We start from the raw sequence: 20,154 nt of genomic DNA, 5'->3' as shown, positions 1-20,154 counted from the left end.
GATCAAGGACAGAGTATTAAAAGCTGTCAGAGAGAGAAAAAAGATCACATACAAAGGAAAACCCATCAGATTATCAGTAGATTTCTCAGCAGAAACTGTACAGGCCAGAAGGCAGTGGCAAGATATATTCAATGCAATGAAACAGAAAGGCCTTGATGCAATAATACTCTACCAGCAAATTTATGATTTAAATTTGAAAGAGGGGTTAAACAATTCCCAGGTAAGGAAAATGAGGAAATTTGCCTCCCACAAACCATCTCTACAGTGTATTTTAAAGAGACTGCTCTGGATAAAGTGTGCATAAAACGAAATAGCTGTTACCAGAGAAAATAAAACCACAGAAAAGGAAGTACACCAACTAAATACTAACCAAATGTATAATTAAATCAGCTACTCACAAAGTCAGTCAAGGGATACACAAAGAGTACAAAATATGACGCCAAACATAAAAAAGTGGAGGGGGACGAAAAAGAAGGGAGAGAAAAAAGAATAATCAGACTGTTTATAATAGTGTAATAAATGAGTTAAGGTAGACTGCTAGATAGTAGAGAAGCTGCCCTTGAACCTTTGGTAACACAAATTCAAAGCCTGCAAAGGCAGTAAGTAAATATCTATCAATAATAATCTTAAATGTAAATGGACTGAATGCACCAATCAAAAGACATAGAGTTAGAGAATGGGTGAAAAAGCAAGACCCATCTAACTGTGGCCTAAAGAGACTCATTTTAACCCCAAAGACATACAGAGACTAAAAGTGAAGGGATGGAAAAAGTTATGTCAAGCAAACAATAGGGACAAAAAAGGAGGAGTTGCAGTCCTTGTATCAGACAAAACAGACTTCAAAAGAAAGAAAGTAAGAAGAGGCAATGAGGGACATTACATAATGATAAAGGGGTCAGTCCAACAAGAGGATATGACCATTATAAATATCTATGGACCCAACACAGGAGAACCTACATATGTGAAACAAATACTAAGAGAATTAAAGGGGGAAATAGAATGAAATGCATTCATTTTAGGAGACTTCAACACATCACTCCCTCAAAAGTACAGATAACCCAGACAGAAAATAAGTAAGGAAACAGAGGCACTGAACAACACATTAGAACACATGGACCTAACAGACATCTATAGAACACTCCATCCAAAAGCAGCAGGATACACATTCTTCTCAAGTGCATATGGATCATTTTCAAGAATAGATCATATACGAGGCCATAAAAAGAGCCTCAGCAAATTCAAAAAGACCAAAACTGTACCAATCAACTTCTCAGATCAAACTAGAAGTGAACTGTACAAAGAAAACAGAAAGGCTCACAAACACATGGAGGCTTAACAACATGCTCCTAAATAATCAATGGATCAATAACCAAATTAAAACAGAGATCAAGCAATATATGGAAACAAATGACAACATCAGCGCAATGCCACAACTCCTGTGGGACACAGCGAAGGCAGTTCTAAGAGGAAAGTATATAGCAATCCAGGCCTATTTAAAATAGGAAGAACAATCCCAAATGAACAGTCTAAATTCACAATTATTGAAACTGGAAAAAGAAGAACAAATGAGGCCCAAATTCATTAGAAAGAGGGAAATATAACAATCAGACAAGAAATAAATAAAATTTAGAAGAATAAAAGAATAGAAGAAGAATATGAAACCAAGAGCTGGTCCTTTGAAAAATAAACAAACTAGATAAGCTGGTAGCCAGACTTATCAAGAAAAAAAGAGAATCTACACATGTAAACAGAATCAGAAAGGACAAAGGAAAAATCATGACAGACACCACAGAAATACAAAGAATTATTAGAGAATACTATGAAAAACTATATGCTAACAAACGATAACCTAGAAGAAATGGACAATTTTCTAGAAAAATACAACCTTCCAAGACTGACCCAGGAAGAAACAGAAAATCTGAACAGACCAATTACCGGCAATGAAATTGAAACAGTAATCAAAAACTACTGGACCAGATGGCTTGTCCACTGAATTTTATCAGACATTTAGAGAAGACATAATACATATTCTCCATACAGTTTTTCAAAAAATACAAGAGAAGGGAATACTTCCAAACTCATTTTATGAAGCCAGCAACACTCTAATATCAAAACGAGGCAGAAGGCACCACACACACAAAAAACTACAGACCAATATCCCTAATGAAGATAGATGCAAAAACACAAAACAAAATATTAGCAAGCTGAATTAAAAAATACATCAAGAGGATCAGACATCATTATCAGTGGGATCCGTCCCACGGATGCAAGGATGGTACAGTATTCAAGAATCTATCAACATCATCCACTGTATCAATAAAAAGAGAGACAAAAATCACATGATCATCTCCATAGACATCAAAAAGCATTCGACAAAATTCAACACACATTCATGATAAAAACTCCCAACAACATGGGTACAGAGGGCAAGTACCTCAACATAAGAAAGGCCATATATGACAAACCCACAGCCAACATCATACTTAACAGTGAAAAGCTATCAGCTTTTCCTCTAAGACTGGGAACAAGACAAGGATGCCCGCTTTCCCCACTTTTATTCAACATAGTAGTGGAGGTCCTAGCGCAGCAATCAGACAACACAAAGAAATAAAAGGCATACAGATTGGTAAGGAAGAAGTTAAACTGTCCCTGTTTGCAGATGATATGATATGGTACATAAAAAACCAAAAAGAATCCACTCCAAAACTCCTAGAACTAACATTGGAATTCAGGAAAGTAGTGGGTAACAGAATTAATACGCAGACATCTGTTGCATTACTATACAGTAATGATGAACTAGCAGAAAGAGAAATCAAGAAAACAATTCCATTTACAATTGCATCAAAAGAATAAAATACCTAGGAAAAAAACCTAACCAAGGAAGTGAAAGACCTATACCCTGAAAACTACAAGACACTCTTAGCAGAAATTAAAGTAAAGAAGACACTAACAAATGGAAATTCATCCCACGCTCTCGGCTAGGAAGAATTAATACTGTCAAAATGGTCATCCTGCCCAAAGCAATCTACAGTTTCAATGCAATTTCAATCAAAATACCAACAGCATTTTTCAAAGAACTGGAACAAAAAGTTTTAAAATTCATATGGAACCAGCAAAGACCCCGAATAGCCAAAGCAATCCTGAGAAGGAAGAATAAAGTGGGGGGGATCTCGCGTCCTAACTTTAAACTCTACTACAAAGCTACAGTAATCAAAACAATTTGGTACTGGCACAAGAACAGACCCACAGACCAGTGCAACAGGATAGAAAGTCCAGATATTAACTCAAACATATATGGTCAGTTAATATATGATAAAGGAGCCATGGACATACAATGGGGAAATGACAGCCTCTTCAATAGCTGGTGTTGGCAAAACTGGACAGCTATATGGAAGAGAATGAAACTGGATCATTGTCTAACCCCATACAGAAAAGTAAATTTGAAATGGATCAAAGACCTGAATGTAATTCATGAAACCATAAAACTCTTAGAAGAAAACATAGGGAAACCTCTCTTGAATGTAAGCATGGGCAACATTTTCATGAACATATCTTCCTGGAAAAGGGAAACAAAAGCAAAAATGAACAAGTGGGAATATATCAAACTAAAAAGCTGCTGCACCACAAAGGGCACCATCAGTACAACAAAAGGGCATCCTACAGTATGGGAGAATATATTTGTAAATCACATATCTGACAAGGGGTTAACATCCAAAATATATAAAGAGCTCATGCACCTCAACACCCAAAAAGCAAATAACCCGATTAAAAAATGGGCAGAGGTTCTGAAGAGACAGTTCTCCAAAGAAGAAGTTCAGATGGCCAACAGGCACATGAAAAGATGCTATTCATCAGAGAAATGCAAATTAAAACCACAATGAGATATCACCTCACACTAGTTAGGATGGCCAACATCCAAAAGACAAAACAAGAAATGCTGGGGAGGATGTCGAGGAAGGGGAACCGTCCTACACTGCTGGTGGGAATGTATATTAGTTCAACCATTGTGGAAAGCAGTAGGGAGGCTCCTCAAAAAACTCAAAATAGAAATACCATTTGATCCAGGAATTCCACTCCCAGGAATTTACCCTAAGAAAACAGGATCACAGATTCAAAAAGACATATGCACCCCTATGTTTATTGCAGCACTATTTACAATAGCCAAGATATGGAAGCAACCAAAATGTTCATCAGTAGATGAATGGATAAAGAAGATGTGGTATATATGCACAATAGCGTATTATTCGGCCATAAGAGGTAAAGAAATCCTACCATTTGCAACCGCATGGATGGAGCTAGAGGATATTGTGCTCAGTGAAACAAGCCAGGTGGAGAAAGTTAAGTACCAGATGATTTCACTCTTCTGTGGGGTAGAACAAGCAAAAACTAAGGAACAAAACAGCAGCAGACTCACGAACCCAAGAATGGACTAACAGTTACCAAAGGGAACGGGACTGGGGCTGGTGGGTGGGGAGGGATGGATAAGGGGATTAAGGGGAACTACGGGGAGACACTGTAGCACAGAGAGGACAAGTAGTGACTCTATAGCATCTTATGATGCTGATGGTCAGTGACTAATGGGGTTTGTGGTTGTGACTTGATAATATAGGTGAATGTAGTAACCACAATGTTGCTCATGTGATTGTATATCAATGATACCTTAATAAAAAAAATTCTTGCTGAGTTATTCAAGAATATTGTTGAAGAAGTCATGCCCTATCAACCACTAAATTCTTCATCACATATCTCCTAATAATGATATTCTTGTATAACTACAGTGTAATAAAATTCAAGGAAGTAAATGCAAATATGTTGTTTAATGTAAAGAAATTTCTCTGATTATCTTGATTTTGCCTCATTTAGCATCTTTCCTCATTTCCTATGCTCAAACCAGGATCATACATCGTATTTAGTTTTCCTGTCTCTTTAGTCTCCTTTAATCCAGAACAGGTTTTTGCTTTTTTTTAGGGCATGGTGGAGGGAAGTCTTTCATGACCTTTGATTATTTCCTCATGAGTCATGCTACGCATCTTTGGCATATGCAATGCTGAGTCCTTACTGATTCACACCAGATGAGACACCTAGTTAGCGTGTTCTATTACTGGTAATGTTAACTTTGACCACTGACTTAAGGTGGTGATATCAGATTTCTCCACTGAAGAAGCACTGTACAGAAACTGGGCCAGTTTGCCAACCAGTGGCTTAAAAGACAGAAAGTCAATTATTCTTACAGTATTTGGTTTTCATCTTCTTACTGTTACTATATATATATGCTTTTTGGACTTGTTCAAGACAGTTTATCATGCTGAAAAGTAAACCCCCATCTCATGCTTTCTCAGATCCTTGGGGTTTCCTGAAGGGCTGTACTTAGTCTTGCTCTGAGGGTGATTTCTAATACAAATTTGTATCTTTACTCCAAATCCTTCCCCCCCAGCATCACCAGGTCTTATTCCCCACGGAGAAGGTCATTACAACCATGGATTGCAATTCATGGTAATGTATTCACTGGAGTTACTTCAAATAGCAAACAAACAAACAAATAAACAAACAAAATCAACTCAACAGTAGGGCATTCACTAAAAAAATTATGGAATTCATAAATAAATCCATGGGATTCCATGCAGTCATTAAAAAAGATGAGGTCATCACTAAAAGGAAAAAATAAGTGGAAGAATAGCATTTACAATATGATCACATTTCACATGCATTCATCGAAACAACTGTGGTTTGTAAAAAACTTAAGTTTATCTTGAATTAGTCCTAATGCAAAAAAGGGGCTCACCACTGTCCTCAACAAACTTTTTACTCTCCAAAGTTTTCTGTCCTTCCCATTAAATCTTTGCAACCACATTTAACATCAGTCTAAATATATTCACAGATTTACTGAAAGATTAGGAGTGGATTTAATCATCAAGTACCAAGGGAGTTTTAGATCAGACTCTTTTTATGGCCTATCCTGAATTTTCAGGTCTTTAGCTTAAAGCTGGATATCATGTTCTTCCACATCAGAGTTCTGCTCAGTCTCAAGCCAGTATAGCATAAAGTTGCAGTGTGGCACGATTATGTTCCAGGGTCACAGACAGCTTGAGCATCAAAGGCAATCAAATTATGAAAGGAATGAGCCTTCTGCTAATAAACACATATATCCCATGTCTAAATTCTACATTTTAAAGGCCTATTCATTCATAGAAAACCATTTGTACATACTAGACGGAAGCTACTGGAGTTATCAAACATTTAATCCACAGACCTTATCTGAAGTCAGAACTTTGAGAATCTGTGGTCAAAATGGCCTTGCCTCTTGCTGTCCCCCTCAAATTCCTCACTAGAATTAATACTGAGCTGTTGCTTTCAATGAAAAGCAAGAACTCTCAAAGTCCACACACCCAAAACTTACCAGTTCCTAGTAGATTTCCTTATTATATACCAAACTTTTATACAGTGTATGTCGAGTATATGTCCTGTGCCTACAAAATATTCTGGCACTATGTTCAGACACTGTTCCATATGCTTCAAAATAACCTTCAAGGTAAGGCATGGACTATTATTATCTCCATTTTGCAGGCGTGGAAACTGAGGTATGGCAGTTAATTTTATGCATCAGTTCGGCTAATCCACAGTACCTAGACATTTGGTGAAACACCAATCTAAATGTTCTTACGCAGGTATTTAAATCAGTAGACTGAGTAAAAGCTGATTTTTCTTTCCAGAATATGGGTGGTCCTCATCCATTCAGTTGAAGGCCTTACAAGATCAAGGTCGTGTCCTAGTCTTTCCCTCCCTTCCACTGCTGCCCCCCACCTCAACAAACACGCAAGAGGGAATTTTCTGTCTCTATACTGCTTTTGGACTTGAGCTGCAACATCAGCTCTTCCCTAGGTCTATAGCCAGTGTGCCTACTCTTTAGTTTTTCGACTTGACAGCCCTCACAAGCACACAGGGCAATTCCTTAAAATAAATCCCCCTCTCCACACATACACAGACACCCTATTAGTTCTTTTACCCTGGAAAACCGTGGCAAATAGAACAGGTGCGGTAACCTGGTAACTTGGCCAAGGTCCTAAAGCTAGTAAGTTAGGAGTTGGGATTCAAACCTAGGTACTCTGAACCCAGACACTATCTGAAGTCAATGAATTCAGTGATTAAAGGATGAAGAAAGAAATGTAAAATTACTTACTCACCAAGTAGACGTTGTTTGCTGACTGCAGTGAGTAGTACAAATGGACAATGAAAGGACTTTTGCTTAGTGCCAGTGCATCCCTCTCAGCTTGTACCTGATGAGTCATATTTTTGTTGATCATGTCTGCTTTTTTGACAACCTATAGTAGATAACACGACAACAGACACATTCACTTTATTTTTTATTATAAGGTGTTCCCAGGTTTCAAAGATGCCTTCATGATAACAACCAGAGAGAGAAAGCAGATATCATTTGGATCTCACATTGTCATCAGGAAACTCTGCCCGAAAAAAAAAACTTTCCTCAACATAGAAGTGCTTATCTTGGTATCAAGTAGCAAAAGTATCGCTTCCCTTTTGAGAAGGAAAAAGAAGTAAACAAATTCCCGACTGCCCTACATATTAGGAGAAGATCCTGTTCTGCTGTTCTTCTAACAAAGCCAAAAGATAGTAATATTCCTAATAAGTCCCCAAATAATCAGGAATCTAGGCACAGAGAAACAGTAGCTAGTAAGATTTTTTTTTTTTCCTTCTGATTCCTTGACGGACGGGAATAGAATCAGAAAGAGGAAGAGTGTAGAAAGTTTCTCTTGCCTAGGGGAAAAAAATCTTGAGAATGACTCGAACTCCTGAAATTTAAGTCTCAAATGCTGTCCTACAGAAAATAACTAATTACCCTTTCAGGTTTCAAGGTAATTGGTACAGAAGGAAAAGTACAATCTACATTAAAATTGGAGCACTAAAGTGATTCATCAGTACCAATGAGATCAATTCTCAGGACAATTACCAAAAAAAGGGCATATTCGTTCTAAAGATTCATTAGAGTATTGCCAGCATAAACATAAGCTCAGAAACAAAATAATACACATCATGCAGAGACTAGCCAATTGGCCTGGATATGGGAAAGATACAGTGGAAATTCAAAGCCAGAACTTGGAGGGTAACTGCTTTTCTAAGGCATTTGAACTTTAGCTTGCACATAACAGCCTAAGGAATACATGAAAAAATAAAAGTGATTCCAGTTAGGGGCCTATTATAGACTAGGTATGGAACTAAGGGCCTGATGAGCCTCAAAAACAGCATGCTAAGAAAAGCCAGATGCAAAAGGCCAAGGTGCTAGGTGTAACAGATAGAAGCAGCTTGGGTTCTCTGCCTTCATACTGTATTTGCCTCCTGCTTTTAACCTCTGGGCCAAAAGAAAATGAAGGAAAACGAACAGGCTTCTGAGCAGCCCTGCAGCCCTGCAGGTAGGCTTGTTCATCATCAAAAGGAATTTTGCTTACGGTTTGAGATTTCTGCAAACAGCGACTTACTCGAAGCTTGCCTCTCCCTAGGAGATGGGGACCTGGGCAGACTTGGGATGGAAGGGGTAATATGAATAAAAGGCAGAATGGACAGGACTAGTTGAGAGACAGGCTATACAGATCAAGTAAAGTTAAAATGACTCAATTTTGTAGGCTGAATGGCAGAGATGATGGTGGTGGTATTAAATGGAAAGAGGGAATACAGGAGTCAGAGTGGTTTGGTGGATAGGATTGTTCAGGTTGTAAACTGTTTCAAGTACAATTTCCAGGTGCCTGGTAGCTAGTCCCAGAGCAGTGTCCACAGGAGGCTGAAATTGCATCTGCACTCAGACTGCTGCTTTCTTCCCATCATCCAATCAAATCAGTGCTGAAATGTGAGTGATCTGAAACTATGGGAGTGGATGGGCACCAAGGTGGCCAGAACAGCTTCAAAACACTGAAAGCTTTTGAATGCATTCAGAATGATATATACACTGCTGCAAAGATAAAGGACTGATTTAGGACATCTTTCAGCTTAGGTCTTTAAAAGTACAGTCTAGATTTATATTGAAAGGTTTGAAGAGAAAAAAATGGGGCTCTATTAATATGGAAAGTAATCTGTGTCACAGCATAGTTAATAATATGGTATTATTTGAAAGTTGCTAAGATATTAAAAGTTCTCAGCAAGACAAAACAATTTGTGTCCTGACGGACCTTAACTAGATGTACTGTGATCATTTCGCCATATGTACAAATACTGAATCATTATAGTGTACACCTGAAACTCAGTATGTTCTATGTTAATCTTATCTCAATAACAAAAGAAATTAACCTATGTCGAACATATAGAATTAAAATGCAATTTGGAAATAACTGTTCCAAATTTAATCCAGGTAACGGCCAAATCAGTAAAAGGGGTGCCTAAGTTCTGGTGTCTCCTGTGTTTCGGCGCGAAGAGAAGGGCGGCGAAAAGGGCAGACACCCGTATTGCCCGCCCTGAGGTTACCCAAGCGGAGAGGTCAGCTCCAGGGCTCTGGGGGCTTTGGCAAGCCAAGGGACCTCAGTCTCACCGCTCCAGCGGCCCTGGGGCCTGCCCAATTCAGGGGGGCGGGAAGGAGGGCCGCTGGGCCGGACACTCCCTTTCTTCTTTACACCTTGACTTCTTACCTTCACCGCATACAACTTGTCGCCTTTTTGCCCGAGATACACCTTCCCGAAGGCGCCCCGGCTAATGGGCTTCACTATGTTGAATTCCTCAATGGAGGGAGGTCTCGGCACCGGAACCCTCTGCACGCAATCCCCTGTCGCCGCGCCTCCCCCGCTCTCCGTCTCTCTCCCCGCGGTGGGCTCCATCGCAGTGAAGCCCAACGCGGACCCCGCAGCCGCCGCCCAGGACCCCTAGCCGAACCGAAATTCCACCCAACAGGGTTCAAAGGGAGGCCCCGCCCACACCGCCCGCCGACGGGACGTTCCCGCGCTCGCCGCGCCCAGCCCAGCGCAGCCCCGCCCGTCACCTCCCCTTCGTAGGCGCCGAAGTACCCAGTGTGCCCAAGGCCGGGGAGACTCCCGGAACGGCCGCAGCCTCTTTCAGGTCAGTGACCAAGGCCCGCTGGCTTCAACGATAAAGACGAGAGAGGCACAACAAAAGGGTCCAAGGGTGACCTGAATCTGAATCGTGGGACTTAAAGGGTTTCACCAGAGCTCCCAACGAGGCTGGGGCGACCCTGCCCTCGTTGCCCCTCAACCTTTTTTAAAACTCCCTCGCGAGCTCCTACCCGTCCCCTCCCGAAATGTAAAGGAGTTGGGTCTGAGTACAGCGATGACGAATAGAAATCAGAATGTGAAGAAACTGGATGAACAGGAAGCGGGTGGCTAGCTTTGTAAGCTGGCATTTTAAACAGGATGTAAGTTGCCTAACTAAAAACAGGACAAACGGGAAAAGCTTTGGATTTATTGTGGGGAAGGTAAAGTGCACTAAATTGTAGCAAAAGGGGTATCACAGGTTCAAGACCCAGTCGGAACAGAATACCCTGGAAGATGCTAAGGAAATTGTAGAAAGATTGCACAGGGGCGATACAGTTCTTAAGAAAAAGAAAACTGCAGCCGGAGAGGTTTGGGGACCCAGCACTTGTATTATTCAACGTGCAGGTCCACTACTTCGGGGGTGGGGTGCAGCGAATGCGGGCAGCCCAGGGCGAAAGGCCAGCTCCCTGAGGTGGAACCTTGGGGCAAGCCCCGAGGGGCGGCGGGGCGGAGTGGGGCACGGGGGCAGCGGAAACGGCGGCGGGGGGCGCTCCCGTGTCCCGGAAGTACTGTTGCGTTACAGCCTTGCCTTCCGGGGCAGATTGTAAATCGTAGCAGCCGTAGGAAGGGAGGCCATTTTTCCCTTCCCAGGAAGAGTGAGGGTCGGGGAGGGAGAAAAAGGAGAGAAAAAACGGCTCAGCGCCTCCCCGCTGGCCCGCGGAGAGGTCGCCGAGTGCTCTGAGGAGATGTTTTCCCTTTCGAGCACGGTGCAGCCCCAGGTGAGTCCGGCATCTGCTCCCTTTTTTTCTCCGCCGCAGCCCGCAGCTGCCTGCCGTTTGTGTCTTGTGGACGCAGTTTCGTTAAGGGATGGTTGGAGGGAAGTGGTTAACCCAAAGCGAGTCTTGGGGTTGAGAAGGGATCAGGGACGAGAGAGTAAAGGGCTGATGGTGAAGCAGAGGCATGATCTGCGTGTGATGGAGACCTTGGCCTATCGAGTTGGTTGTGGAGTTTTTGCTGGAGAATCCATCAGGCACTGTTCAGTACCAGATCCTCTGGGGTGGAGGAAACATTTTTGCCCTAGATGTAAAGGAAGCAAGTAATGTTCCCTTTCTGTCTTGAAGGTCTGGTATTCACAACCTTTCTTTTCCTTTAAGTGGGATTTAACCCAAGCATGCTATAATTACTTGAGCAATCTTTCACGAGAGCTTTAAAAAATACTAGAAATGACACGTGTTTGCAATTTATTGACTGCTTGCAGTTCAAATTTTGAATCGGCCTGCTTTCCATCTCTTTGTAAAGCAAAAGACAGAGCAGAGAAAAATGAATCCAAAATTTTGTGATTAGCGTTTTTCAGGAGTAATCACTTGTGACAGTGTTTTGTTCTTGGTTCACTTAAAAATCCTTCTTGATGGTAACATTTTGATAGCTTCTTTTTTTTTGAGAGCTCTGTTTCACCAATGAATGTTTTTTTTTAAACATTCAGGTTTTAAAATAAATTTTATGACATTTTTGTCTCTTGGTTTTCATGTAACTGTGTTCCTTTGTGTAACTCTCAGTCCCTTGGTTTTGTTCTGTTTTTTGTTTTTTGTTTATACTGGCTGGATAATTTAAAAAATGAAGTGATTAGTTATTGGACATGAGCAATGTGCCGGGTGGACAGAACAAATGTGGATAGAATCTTAGTGATGATTTAAAGTAAAAGATGTGTAGTAGCCAGATGAAGGGTGAATGGAAGTGAACAGGTATCCCAGGTAGATGGAAGGATATTTTAGATAGGGAAGAGTTTAACACATTGAGGGAACAAAGAAATAAGGCCAGTGCAGCTACAGCGGGGGTGATTAAATGGCTCAATGACAGAAATAAGGTTGGAGAGAGGCCTTGACGCAGTTCACACAGGGAGTTGTAATAAGGGACTTTGGATTACACTTTAAGTGTGTTGGGAACCATTGAATGCTTTTAATCATGGAGTGATATAATTTTTTTATTAAGGAATTACTGATATACACACTTATGAAGGTTTCACATGAAAAACAATGTGGTTACTACTACATTCACCTATGTTATCGAGTCCCTCCCCTATACCCCATTGCAGTCACTGTCCATTAGTGTAGTAAGATGCCACAGAATCACTACTTGTCTTCTCTGTACTACACTGTCTTCTGCATGATCCCCCCCCACACACCGTGTGTACTAATCATAATACCTCTCAATCCCCTTCTCCCTCCCCTTTGGTAACTGCTAGTCCCTTCTTTGAGTTTGTGAGTCTGCTGCTGTGTTGTTCCCTTTAGTTTTGCTTTGTGGTTATACTCCACGACCCTTATGCATTTTAAGGTGTGTAAGATGGTAAACACATTTAAAAGTCTTGCTTGGTTGTTTAATTGGTTGAGTACACTTGACTTTAAGTTGTAAAATTAGGAAAGGCACAGAAGGTGAACTTGTTCATTGAGAAGTGATCAAACCATCTCTTACATATGTCTAATTAAAATAAAATTTTAAAACTTTTCAAAGAAATAGAAAATGTCTTAAAATAACTTGATTACTGTATAAGAACTAATTATTTCTGACTCTAAAAATAATACGTGTTCATTACCAAAAATGATGAAAAGAAAAATGTAATTAAGAAAATAAAGGTAACTCATAATCTCATTACTCAGAGATCCCATTTTAAAATTCTTAAATGCTTTTTATCTGTGTAGAAATATGTGTGTGCATACTTTGCAAAAAGATATTATGATTTTACAGCCTACTTTTTTTCATTTAACACCATACTGTGAATTTACTTATTTATCAGTAACAATGGGATGAATGTTTTTAACTGGGGCCTGAAGTCAGATTATCTGGCTGGAATTCTTGCTCCTGTGTTTGTTTACCTGCTGAGTGACTTTGAACATGCCACTGAACCTATCTAAATTCTTGCTGTCTTCATCAGTTAAATAGGAAGTATCATAGTAGCTAATGTTTATGGCAATAGCTTAAGTCAAAACACGTAATTAAAACTGTGGCCTCTAGTAAGAACCCAGTTAATATATTTATCTATTCCAATGTATGTAGCCTCTACGGTGTGCATTGTTGCACTGGGATATAGCGTTGAATAAAGTAGAGAAAAACAGAATGTATGTAAATTATGTGAATATGATGTAAAACATTTTACCTTAAATAATTATATAAAGTGAAATGGAGAAACAAACTCACTTGACACATGGAACTTACATCCTAGAGGAAGAGTGCGGTATAATAAAAAGTAAATATTTAGTCTTTGTTCCCAGTTCTTGGCTGAGCTCTTAAAACCCTTGGAATTTCCTATGTGATGGGACTGTCTTGTTATTTTTAAAGAGACTCTTTGGGTCATACCTGGATTTATGCCAGATGAGGTGATATACAGGGTGGGGTGCTTAGAAAGCATAGCCTCAGGACTTGAGGTGGTCACCAAAAGGTCTAGTGTGTTTAGAAGTTGGAAACTCTGAGCCCCAAACTCCTAGCGTCTGGGAGAGGAGGGCTGGCCTGGAGGCTGAGCTCTGTAAAAACTCTTGAACAAGTTGATTCGAGGCAAAGATTCTCTGTGCAAGAGGGCGGTACACATGACCCTTCCTTACCTCACCCAGTGTACCTCCTCACCTGGCTCTTAATTTCTGTCTTTCATAATATACGGTTAAATGTAGGTATTTTTCCTTAGTTGTGTGAGCTGTTCTAGCAAATTATGGAACCTGCAGAAGGGGCTGTGGGAATCCCTGATTTATAGCTGGTAGAAATATGGGTGGCCTGGGACTTGTGACAGGCATCTGAAATGGGAGCAGTCTTGTGGGACAGAGCCCTTACCTGTGGAGTCTGCACTAACACTGGGTGATTAGTGTCAGAATTGCATTGAATTCAGGAGTCCAGCAATTGTTGGTTAGTGTCATAAAACAGGTTCAGACAGATAATAAATAATGTATTATAGATAAATAAGTAAATATATAAATGTGTTAGATAGTAAAAGTGTCAAGAAGAAAAATAGAGCAGAGAGGATAAGGAATATTTGCAGGGGAGGGCTGTTGAAACTTGCAGTAGGTTGGCTAGTGAAAAGGGTTGCAAAAAGATGACTTCTGAGTTAAGAATTGAGGCAGTGTGAGAGCAAGCTGTGTAATTAACTGGACAAGAGGGAATAAATAGCCAAGCAGAGTCCTTGAGGTGAAGGTCTGCCAGGCATGTTCCAGGAACAGCAAGGAAGCCAGTGTGGCTAGAGCAGAGAGAATGGAGGGCAACGTGGTAGTGGGTGAATTTGGGCAGGTAATAAAAGAGCTGTGAAGGCTTCTTTGGCTTTTATTGTAAATGAGAAGAAAAGCCATTGGAGGGTTTTGAGCAAAGGAGGATGACATCTGGCTTTGGTTTTGATACAGCAGATTCAGGGAGAGTAGTTACGAGGCTATTGCAAAAATCCATGTATAAATAATGGTGACCAGCATGGTGCAGTAGGAAAGTCGATGAGCATAAAATTCTCTTTATTGTCATACTTTAAAAAACAAGTCTGAAATACTTCATTTTGTTATTTATTTAGTCACTCCTCTAATTTCCAGCTTTCCACTAATTTTAAGTATTTTGATGAAGATTGTGATCTATGCATACGCAAGCATTTATGAGATCATTTTTTAAAATTCCTAGAAATTAGACTCCTGGGACAGTAAAATGCATGTATTTCTAATACTTCTGATGCACATGGCCAGAACACTAACCTGAAAGATTAACAGTTTTCTTCCTACTGTCAATGAATCAGAATACCTATTTATAAACTTTAATATTTGGTTTTGATATACAGTGTATCTTTAAATTAAATCCCAAATCCTGACAATAGAAATATATATTTTTTCATTTTATTTTAAAAAAACAACACCTAATTTCAACTTTTATCTTTTAGGTTACAGTTCCCTTGAGTCATCTCATCAGTGCCTTCCATTCACCAAAAAACACCTCTGTTTCTGTGGGTGCATCAGTTTCTCAAAAGCAGCATGGAGATGTAGCTCCTGACCATGAGGCTCCCAGCAGTGAGGTAATGGTATTTATCAGGGGTGTGGGAGCAAGCCTTTTTGATTTGTTAGCACATGGCAAATATGTTTGCAGTTTCTTTGGTTAGGTTATTTGTAACAAATTGTTTGATGTCTTCAGTTTGATCTCTTTTATGATAAAAGATGTCTCATTTTGGCTTTTTTTACATAATTGAAGTTACTTTGTTTTATTCTTTAATATTTAATTTGTAAAAAAATTTCACTTGGCACATTTATTTGGTATTTACTTTCTAGGTCACAACATGTGTGATGTCATTTACATATTCTTTTGTGTTGCTCCAACAGTAGCAGTTAACTGATCATACTTTTATTGCAAGTCTCAGGGGAGATAGAAAAACAGTAAGAAGTTATCTTCTGTTGCTTTAAAGGAGCTGATTCATTAGTGTAATTGAACAATTAGGATATAAGTACCTGAAAATGAAATGTATGAGCTGTGCAACTATACTATCACTCTTGAGGGGATTATAAAATCAGTGTTGCCTAGGACATAGGGAATTCCCAACCTAGGAACCTTTTGTTTATAAGGCTCATTTATACGATAGTTGCTTTTCAACTTTTCCTCAGCATTTGACCTTACTGAGCAGCTATTATTTTCAAAATATCTACTTCCCTGAAGTGAGTGATGTTACACTGATGCTTTTTAAAATTTTCTTTCTGTTTTGCTGGATTTTTTATCATCGCCGACTCCTTAAATATTGGGTACGCTGTATGTTTATCTAATTGTCATTGTGCACCTTCTCCCAGGGTATGTTACCCATTTTCATGTCTTCACTTAACATCTGTAGTACATGTTGATGAAATTCCATCTACATCTCCAACCCTAAAGTCTCTAAAATTTTAACATAACTTATTTAGTGGCTTATAAAAACACCCCTCTGGAGAGATATCAAGGACCTCAAAATTAGGATGTTCAAAACTGAGCTACTCCCCCATGTTCCAGTGTTTGAGATCCTACAGTGGTTTCAGCACCTCTTCATCAGACTGAGTCCATCCAGGAGAGAGATACCACATACTCATTTGAATAGTGGAAGTGTCCTACAAAAAGTTAGTATAATTTTCAGTCTAGTATTTTAAAAATTCTTTTTCTTATATGGGATTGGAATAAGTAGGGATTGGCTAGTAATAAGGAAAGAAAACTCCAAAATATATAGGACTAGAGGTTTAAGAAGCAGCTCATCCTCCTAGGATGGAGAGAGCTTTGCAGGAAGAGTTCTCCACCCCCAGGCTGAGGTCCTGACCTTGTAGGGAAAGCATGACCTTGGTTCACTGAATGGCAGAGAAGTCTTTGGACCAGCTGAACTTGATGGAAATCTACCCTCTAGGGTCCCAGGGAAAGCTGTTCATGGAGATGGTGTCTTAATGGAAAAGCTGCTGGGTGCCTGCACTGGGCACTGGGCACTGTAGGAGCCATGCTGTGGAGAAGCAGGCAGGAACCAGGTCCTGGAGAGACCGTGTGTGTTGAGATAGGGCCTGCTGGGTGAGCTCCCCAGGACCAGGAGCCACAACCCTTTGCTTCTCCAGTATCTCTCCAGTGCCCCCTACTCAGAGTTTCACACTGACCATTGAGCAGAGGAAAGAGATTTAAAGGGCCCAGATCCATGTGATGAAGCCAACAAAAAGGATGAAGAGGAAAAATTGCTATCAACAAATGGATAACTGGCACATCCACACAGAATCCTTCTCCCTCTCAATCCCTGTGCTCTGCTGGTTTCTTCAAACGTCTGTTGTCTATGATTTGTTACTTCATCCTTCTTAGTTAGGGCTTAGTTCAGGCTCACACCTTTTCCCCTTGTCCTGTCATCCTTCTCTCATCCAGTTCACCATCTACTCTTTTCTTCTTTAAAAGAAGCAAAAACAAATTATGTTCGCTCTAGAATTAAATTCAAACACGGCTTTTCACACTCTGGCCGTAGCCCATCTTTCTAGTCCCTTCTTCAGTCACTAAACTTTTTACTACATCTCAACCACTCCAGGCCCTTTGATGTCTTTTTATTTGCCCCCTTCCCAAGGCTTCCTTCTTCATAATTCTGCAAAGTAGGTGTTGCCTCAGGGAGGCCTTAGTTGACTTAGGAAACTAGTTGCTGTGTGTTCTGTGTTCTCTCACCACTTAAAAAAAATATCTCTGTAATGGCGCTTGACCATTCTGTATAATTACCATGTTTATATGTACCTTATTTCTCTTTATGTTCCTAGGACCTGACACCCAATGAGTAAGAAGGGGACTAATTTTCGGTCTTACTTCAGAATCTGTTTCCCTTTTGAGGTCTGAATTGTAAATAGGCTTTTTGGTTTCCTTTTGTAAAAGATTACTTGAGAGGTAGCTCTTCAATATTGTAGTCCTTCTATTTTCATTTCTTTAATAATGAGCTTCATTTGTACAGTTTTTGGTAGTTTAAAAAGCACTCTTAAATATTTTATTTCCTTATGCCTTTAACTAGCTCACTGTACTTAAGGGTATGTATGTGAGTTAGGCGTGATCTCTTCTGTTGAGCCACATGATCTCATTGTGAAATAGGCAGGGCATATTTCATAGTGACTAATGCGGAAATGGATTCTAAGAGTGTGAATGACTTGTCACACAGCTTGTAAGTGACAAATCCCTGGACATCAATCCAGAGCTATATAATCCATGCATCTAACTTCACATCAATCATAAGAAGTTGGTACTTTATTTGGTCTGTTTAATTTTGTTCTCCTTACTTGAAGTTTTAGCTTCTGGGGGCTTTTAGTTAATACTTGTCTTTAATGTCTCCTTGTCAGCTCTTGTAAGAGAAGAAAATAACTCACCCTTATTTGTAGTGACTTTAGAACTGTTTTGAGGTGAGTGTATTTTATTGCCTGGTTTCTCACATTTTTTGCCTTGTTCAGTTTCGTCCTAATTAGAAGTTAAATTATGGGTAACTATAGAGCCTCTCGGTCCAAAGAAGTTTCAGTAGTGAGGCCAGAGGAGTGAAATGTCCCATTGTAACAGAGAATACCCTTTCTTTGTCAGATGGGTTTTTGTTTATGGGCATCAGGGCCTGCAGGACACTTTAAAGGTCCATGGACTGGTTCTGCCATTGGGAATATGATTTTTTTACCCTTTGCCAAACCTCAGTAAAACTAAAACTTAAAGTATTTGCACCAACTTATTTTTTAAATATTAGGAAGAAAAGAGGAATCAATAACATTTGTTAGGCTTTAGAAATACATATTATTTCAATTGTTTCAGTGGATAGGAACCTTTCAATTAACTGTCTTGATGATAATGTTTACTTGGTTGACTTAAATCTTTTACAGCCTGTACTTAATTTAAGGGACCTTGGATTATCTGAATTAAAAATTGGACATATTGATCAACTGGTAGGCGGTCTACTTCCTGGATTTTGTAAAGGCAAAAGCATTTCTTCCCATTGGCATACATCTCATGTCTCTGCACAATCCTTCTTTGAAAATAAATATGGTAAGTGAATATATTTTATGTTCCAATTAAAGTAAGCCATTTTAGTACTATTCATGACTTAAGAGATACCATTTATCATTTACAATTGTTTTGTGCCAGGCTCCTTCATGAGTTGTTTTCTTTTTTTTTTAGGGGTCAGTTTTTCTCACTGGAATCATTTTAGATTTGCAAGGATAGCACAGAGCTCCCGTATACCCTAATGCGTGACTTCCTCTAACTTTGAGCACCTCAATAATCATGTTTTGACATTTGTGAAAACTAAGAAGTTAACATTGGTACAATACTTTTAACTAAACTGTAGGCTTTATTTAGATTTTACCAAATGAAACAATTTCACAAACACTAGTCACTGTTTCTATTCGGGTCCTTTTTCTACTTGAGGATCTATGAAAGTATACTAGATCTGACATTTAGAATAATGGAGTGTTGTTCTAAGTTTAGGTGACAAACATGTATTAGATTCCAGTTCTCTGAGAATACATTGAATACATACTGATCATGGTCCTTTTTTAATGGACTATACGTATCTTAATTGAGTCTTGGAACAATCTAGTAGTATATAGTAAGTGGGCACTTTGTTGAAAGGCGTGTCAACTTCATCAATTTCTTTTCGGATGATACTTGAACAATGAATGTTAGCGGCTTATCAAAATACTTGTTGTGTATTGATGGAAGAAGATATTTTAAAAATCCATTCAAGTTACAGAAGCCCAGGAACAAAAGAGCAGGTTTGAACAGTTTTGTGACAAAGGTTTGATCTGAAGCTGTGCTTAATTAATTCATTTACTAATTTTTCATTATTTTGCCTTTATTTCATGTAAGGTCTGAAAGGTGAAGGATTCAGGAGTGAAGAAAAATGAAGTTTTTGAGGTTGGGGCTTGGATTAAAAATCTGCTTCTGTTTTGTTATTTTTTATGCTGTACTACCTCATTCCTGAGAGAAGCCCAGAGGCTTAGTGGTTAAGCGTAAGGAGACAGGCCCGAACTCAGTCTTACCACTGACTTTGGTATTTACTTCTCTAAGTTGCTGTTTTTCTCATGAAGTATGAGGGATAGCTCCTTATTTCATTTTGGAAGATCAAATGAAATAATCTAAGTACTGTATGTGGCCCATAGTGTTTGGGAGAGTAAAGTTTTTGTTAGTATTATTGTTTTATAGTAGTATTACTGTGACTTTGCTAGACTTCATGTTTACATTTCCATTAAAAAAGTTTTTTTTATTTCATCAAATGTACATCACAGTGGTTCAGTGGACCTCCTCCTCTCCCCCTGCCTACTCCCATTCCCCTTGGTAACCACTAGTCACTTCTCAGTGCCTGTGAGTCTAATTCTGTTTTGTTCTACATTTCCTCTTAAGGTCATTCCTTTTACTGCCAGCCGTCTTCTTGGCTTAGGCGGGCAGAGGTTTAAGGAAGCATTTATGGACTGGTCTGTGAAGTTCTTGGAAAAATCCCTGAATTCTAACTAGG

General features: G+C 39.5%; 2 protein-coding genes across 16 annotated transcripts in view; one reads left to right on the top strand and one right to left on the bottom strand.

Moving 5' to 3' along the window:
- The window catches only part of LOC118967005 (serine/threonine-protein kinase greatwall-like), a 39,125-nt gene extending 29,310 nt beyond the window's left edge, over window positions 1–9,815 (bottom strand). For 6 of the 8 annotated variants that reach the window (XR_012127942.1, XM_073229039.1, XM_073229035.1 and 3 more), the window contains exons 1-2: window positions 9,630–9,815; window positions 7,182–7,319 (exon numbers count right to left, since the gene is read on the bottom strand). Coding sequence is in view for 6 of the 8 variants with exons in the window: in XM_073229039.1 (XP_073085140.1) it covers window positions 7,182–7,319; window positions 9,630–9,815 (324 nt within the window). In the remaining 2 variants the exon portion in view is untranslated. Of the gene's footprint in view, window positions 1–7,177; window positions 7,320–9,629 lie in introns of those variants that run through there. The other 2 variants (XM_073229036.1, XM_073229038.1) reach the window with 2 other exon arrangements.
- Window positions 9,816–9,915: 100 nt separating this feature from the next.
- The window catches only part of YME1L1 (YME1 like 1 ATPase), a 37,339-nt gene continuing 27,100 nt past the window's right edge, over window positions 9,916–20,154 (top strand). For 2 of the 8 annotated variants that reach the window (XM_073229045.1, XM_073229043.1), the window contains exons 1-3: window positions 10,803–10,984; window positions 15,097–15,228; window positions 18,524–18,686. In XM_073229045.1, the coding sequence (XP_073085146.1) occupies window positions 10,952–10,984; window positions 15,097–15,228; window positions 18,524–18,686 (328 nt within the window). In that variant the 5' untranslated portion in view covers window positions 10,803–10,951. Of the gene's footprint in view, window positions 10,054–10,125; window positions 10,367–10,802; window positions 10,985–15,096; window positions 15,229–18,523; window positions 18,687–20,154 lie in introns of those variants that run through there. The other 6 variants (XM_073229047.1, XR_012127943.1, XM_073229044.1 and 3 more) reach the window with 6 other exon arrangements.

The sequence above is a fragment of the Manis javanica genome, chromosome 2 (assembly GCF_040802235.1).
Source record: "Manis javanica isolate MJ-LG chromosome 2, MJ_LKY, whole genome shotgun sequence".
Lineage (NCBI taxonomy): Eukaryota > Metazoa > Chordata > Mammalia > Pholidota > Manidae > Manis > Manis javanica.
This window is presented reverse-complemented; position numbering and strand designations above follow the sequence as displayed.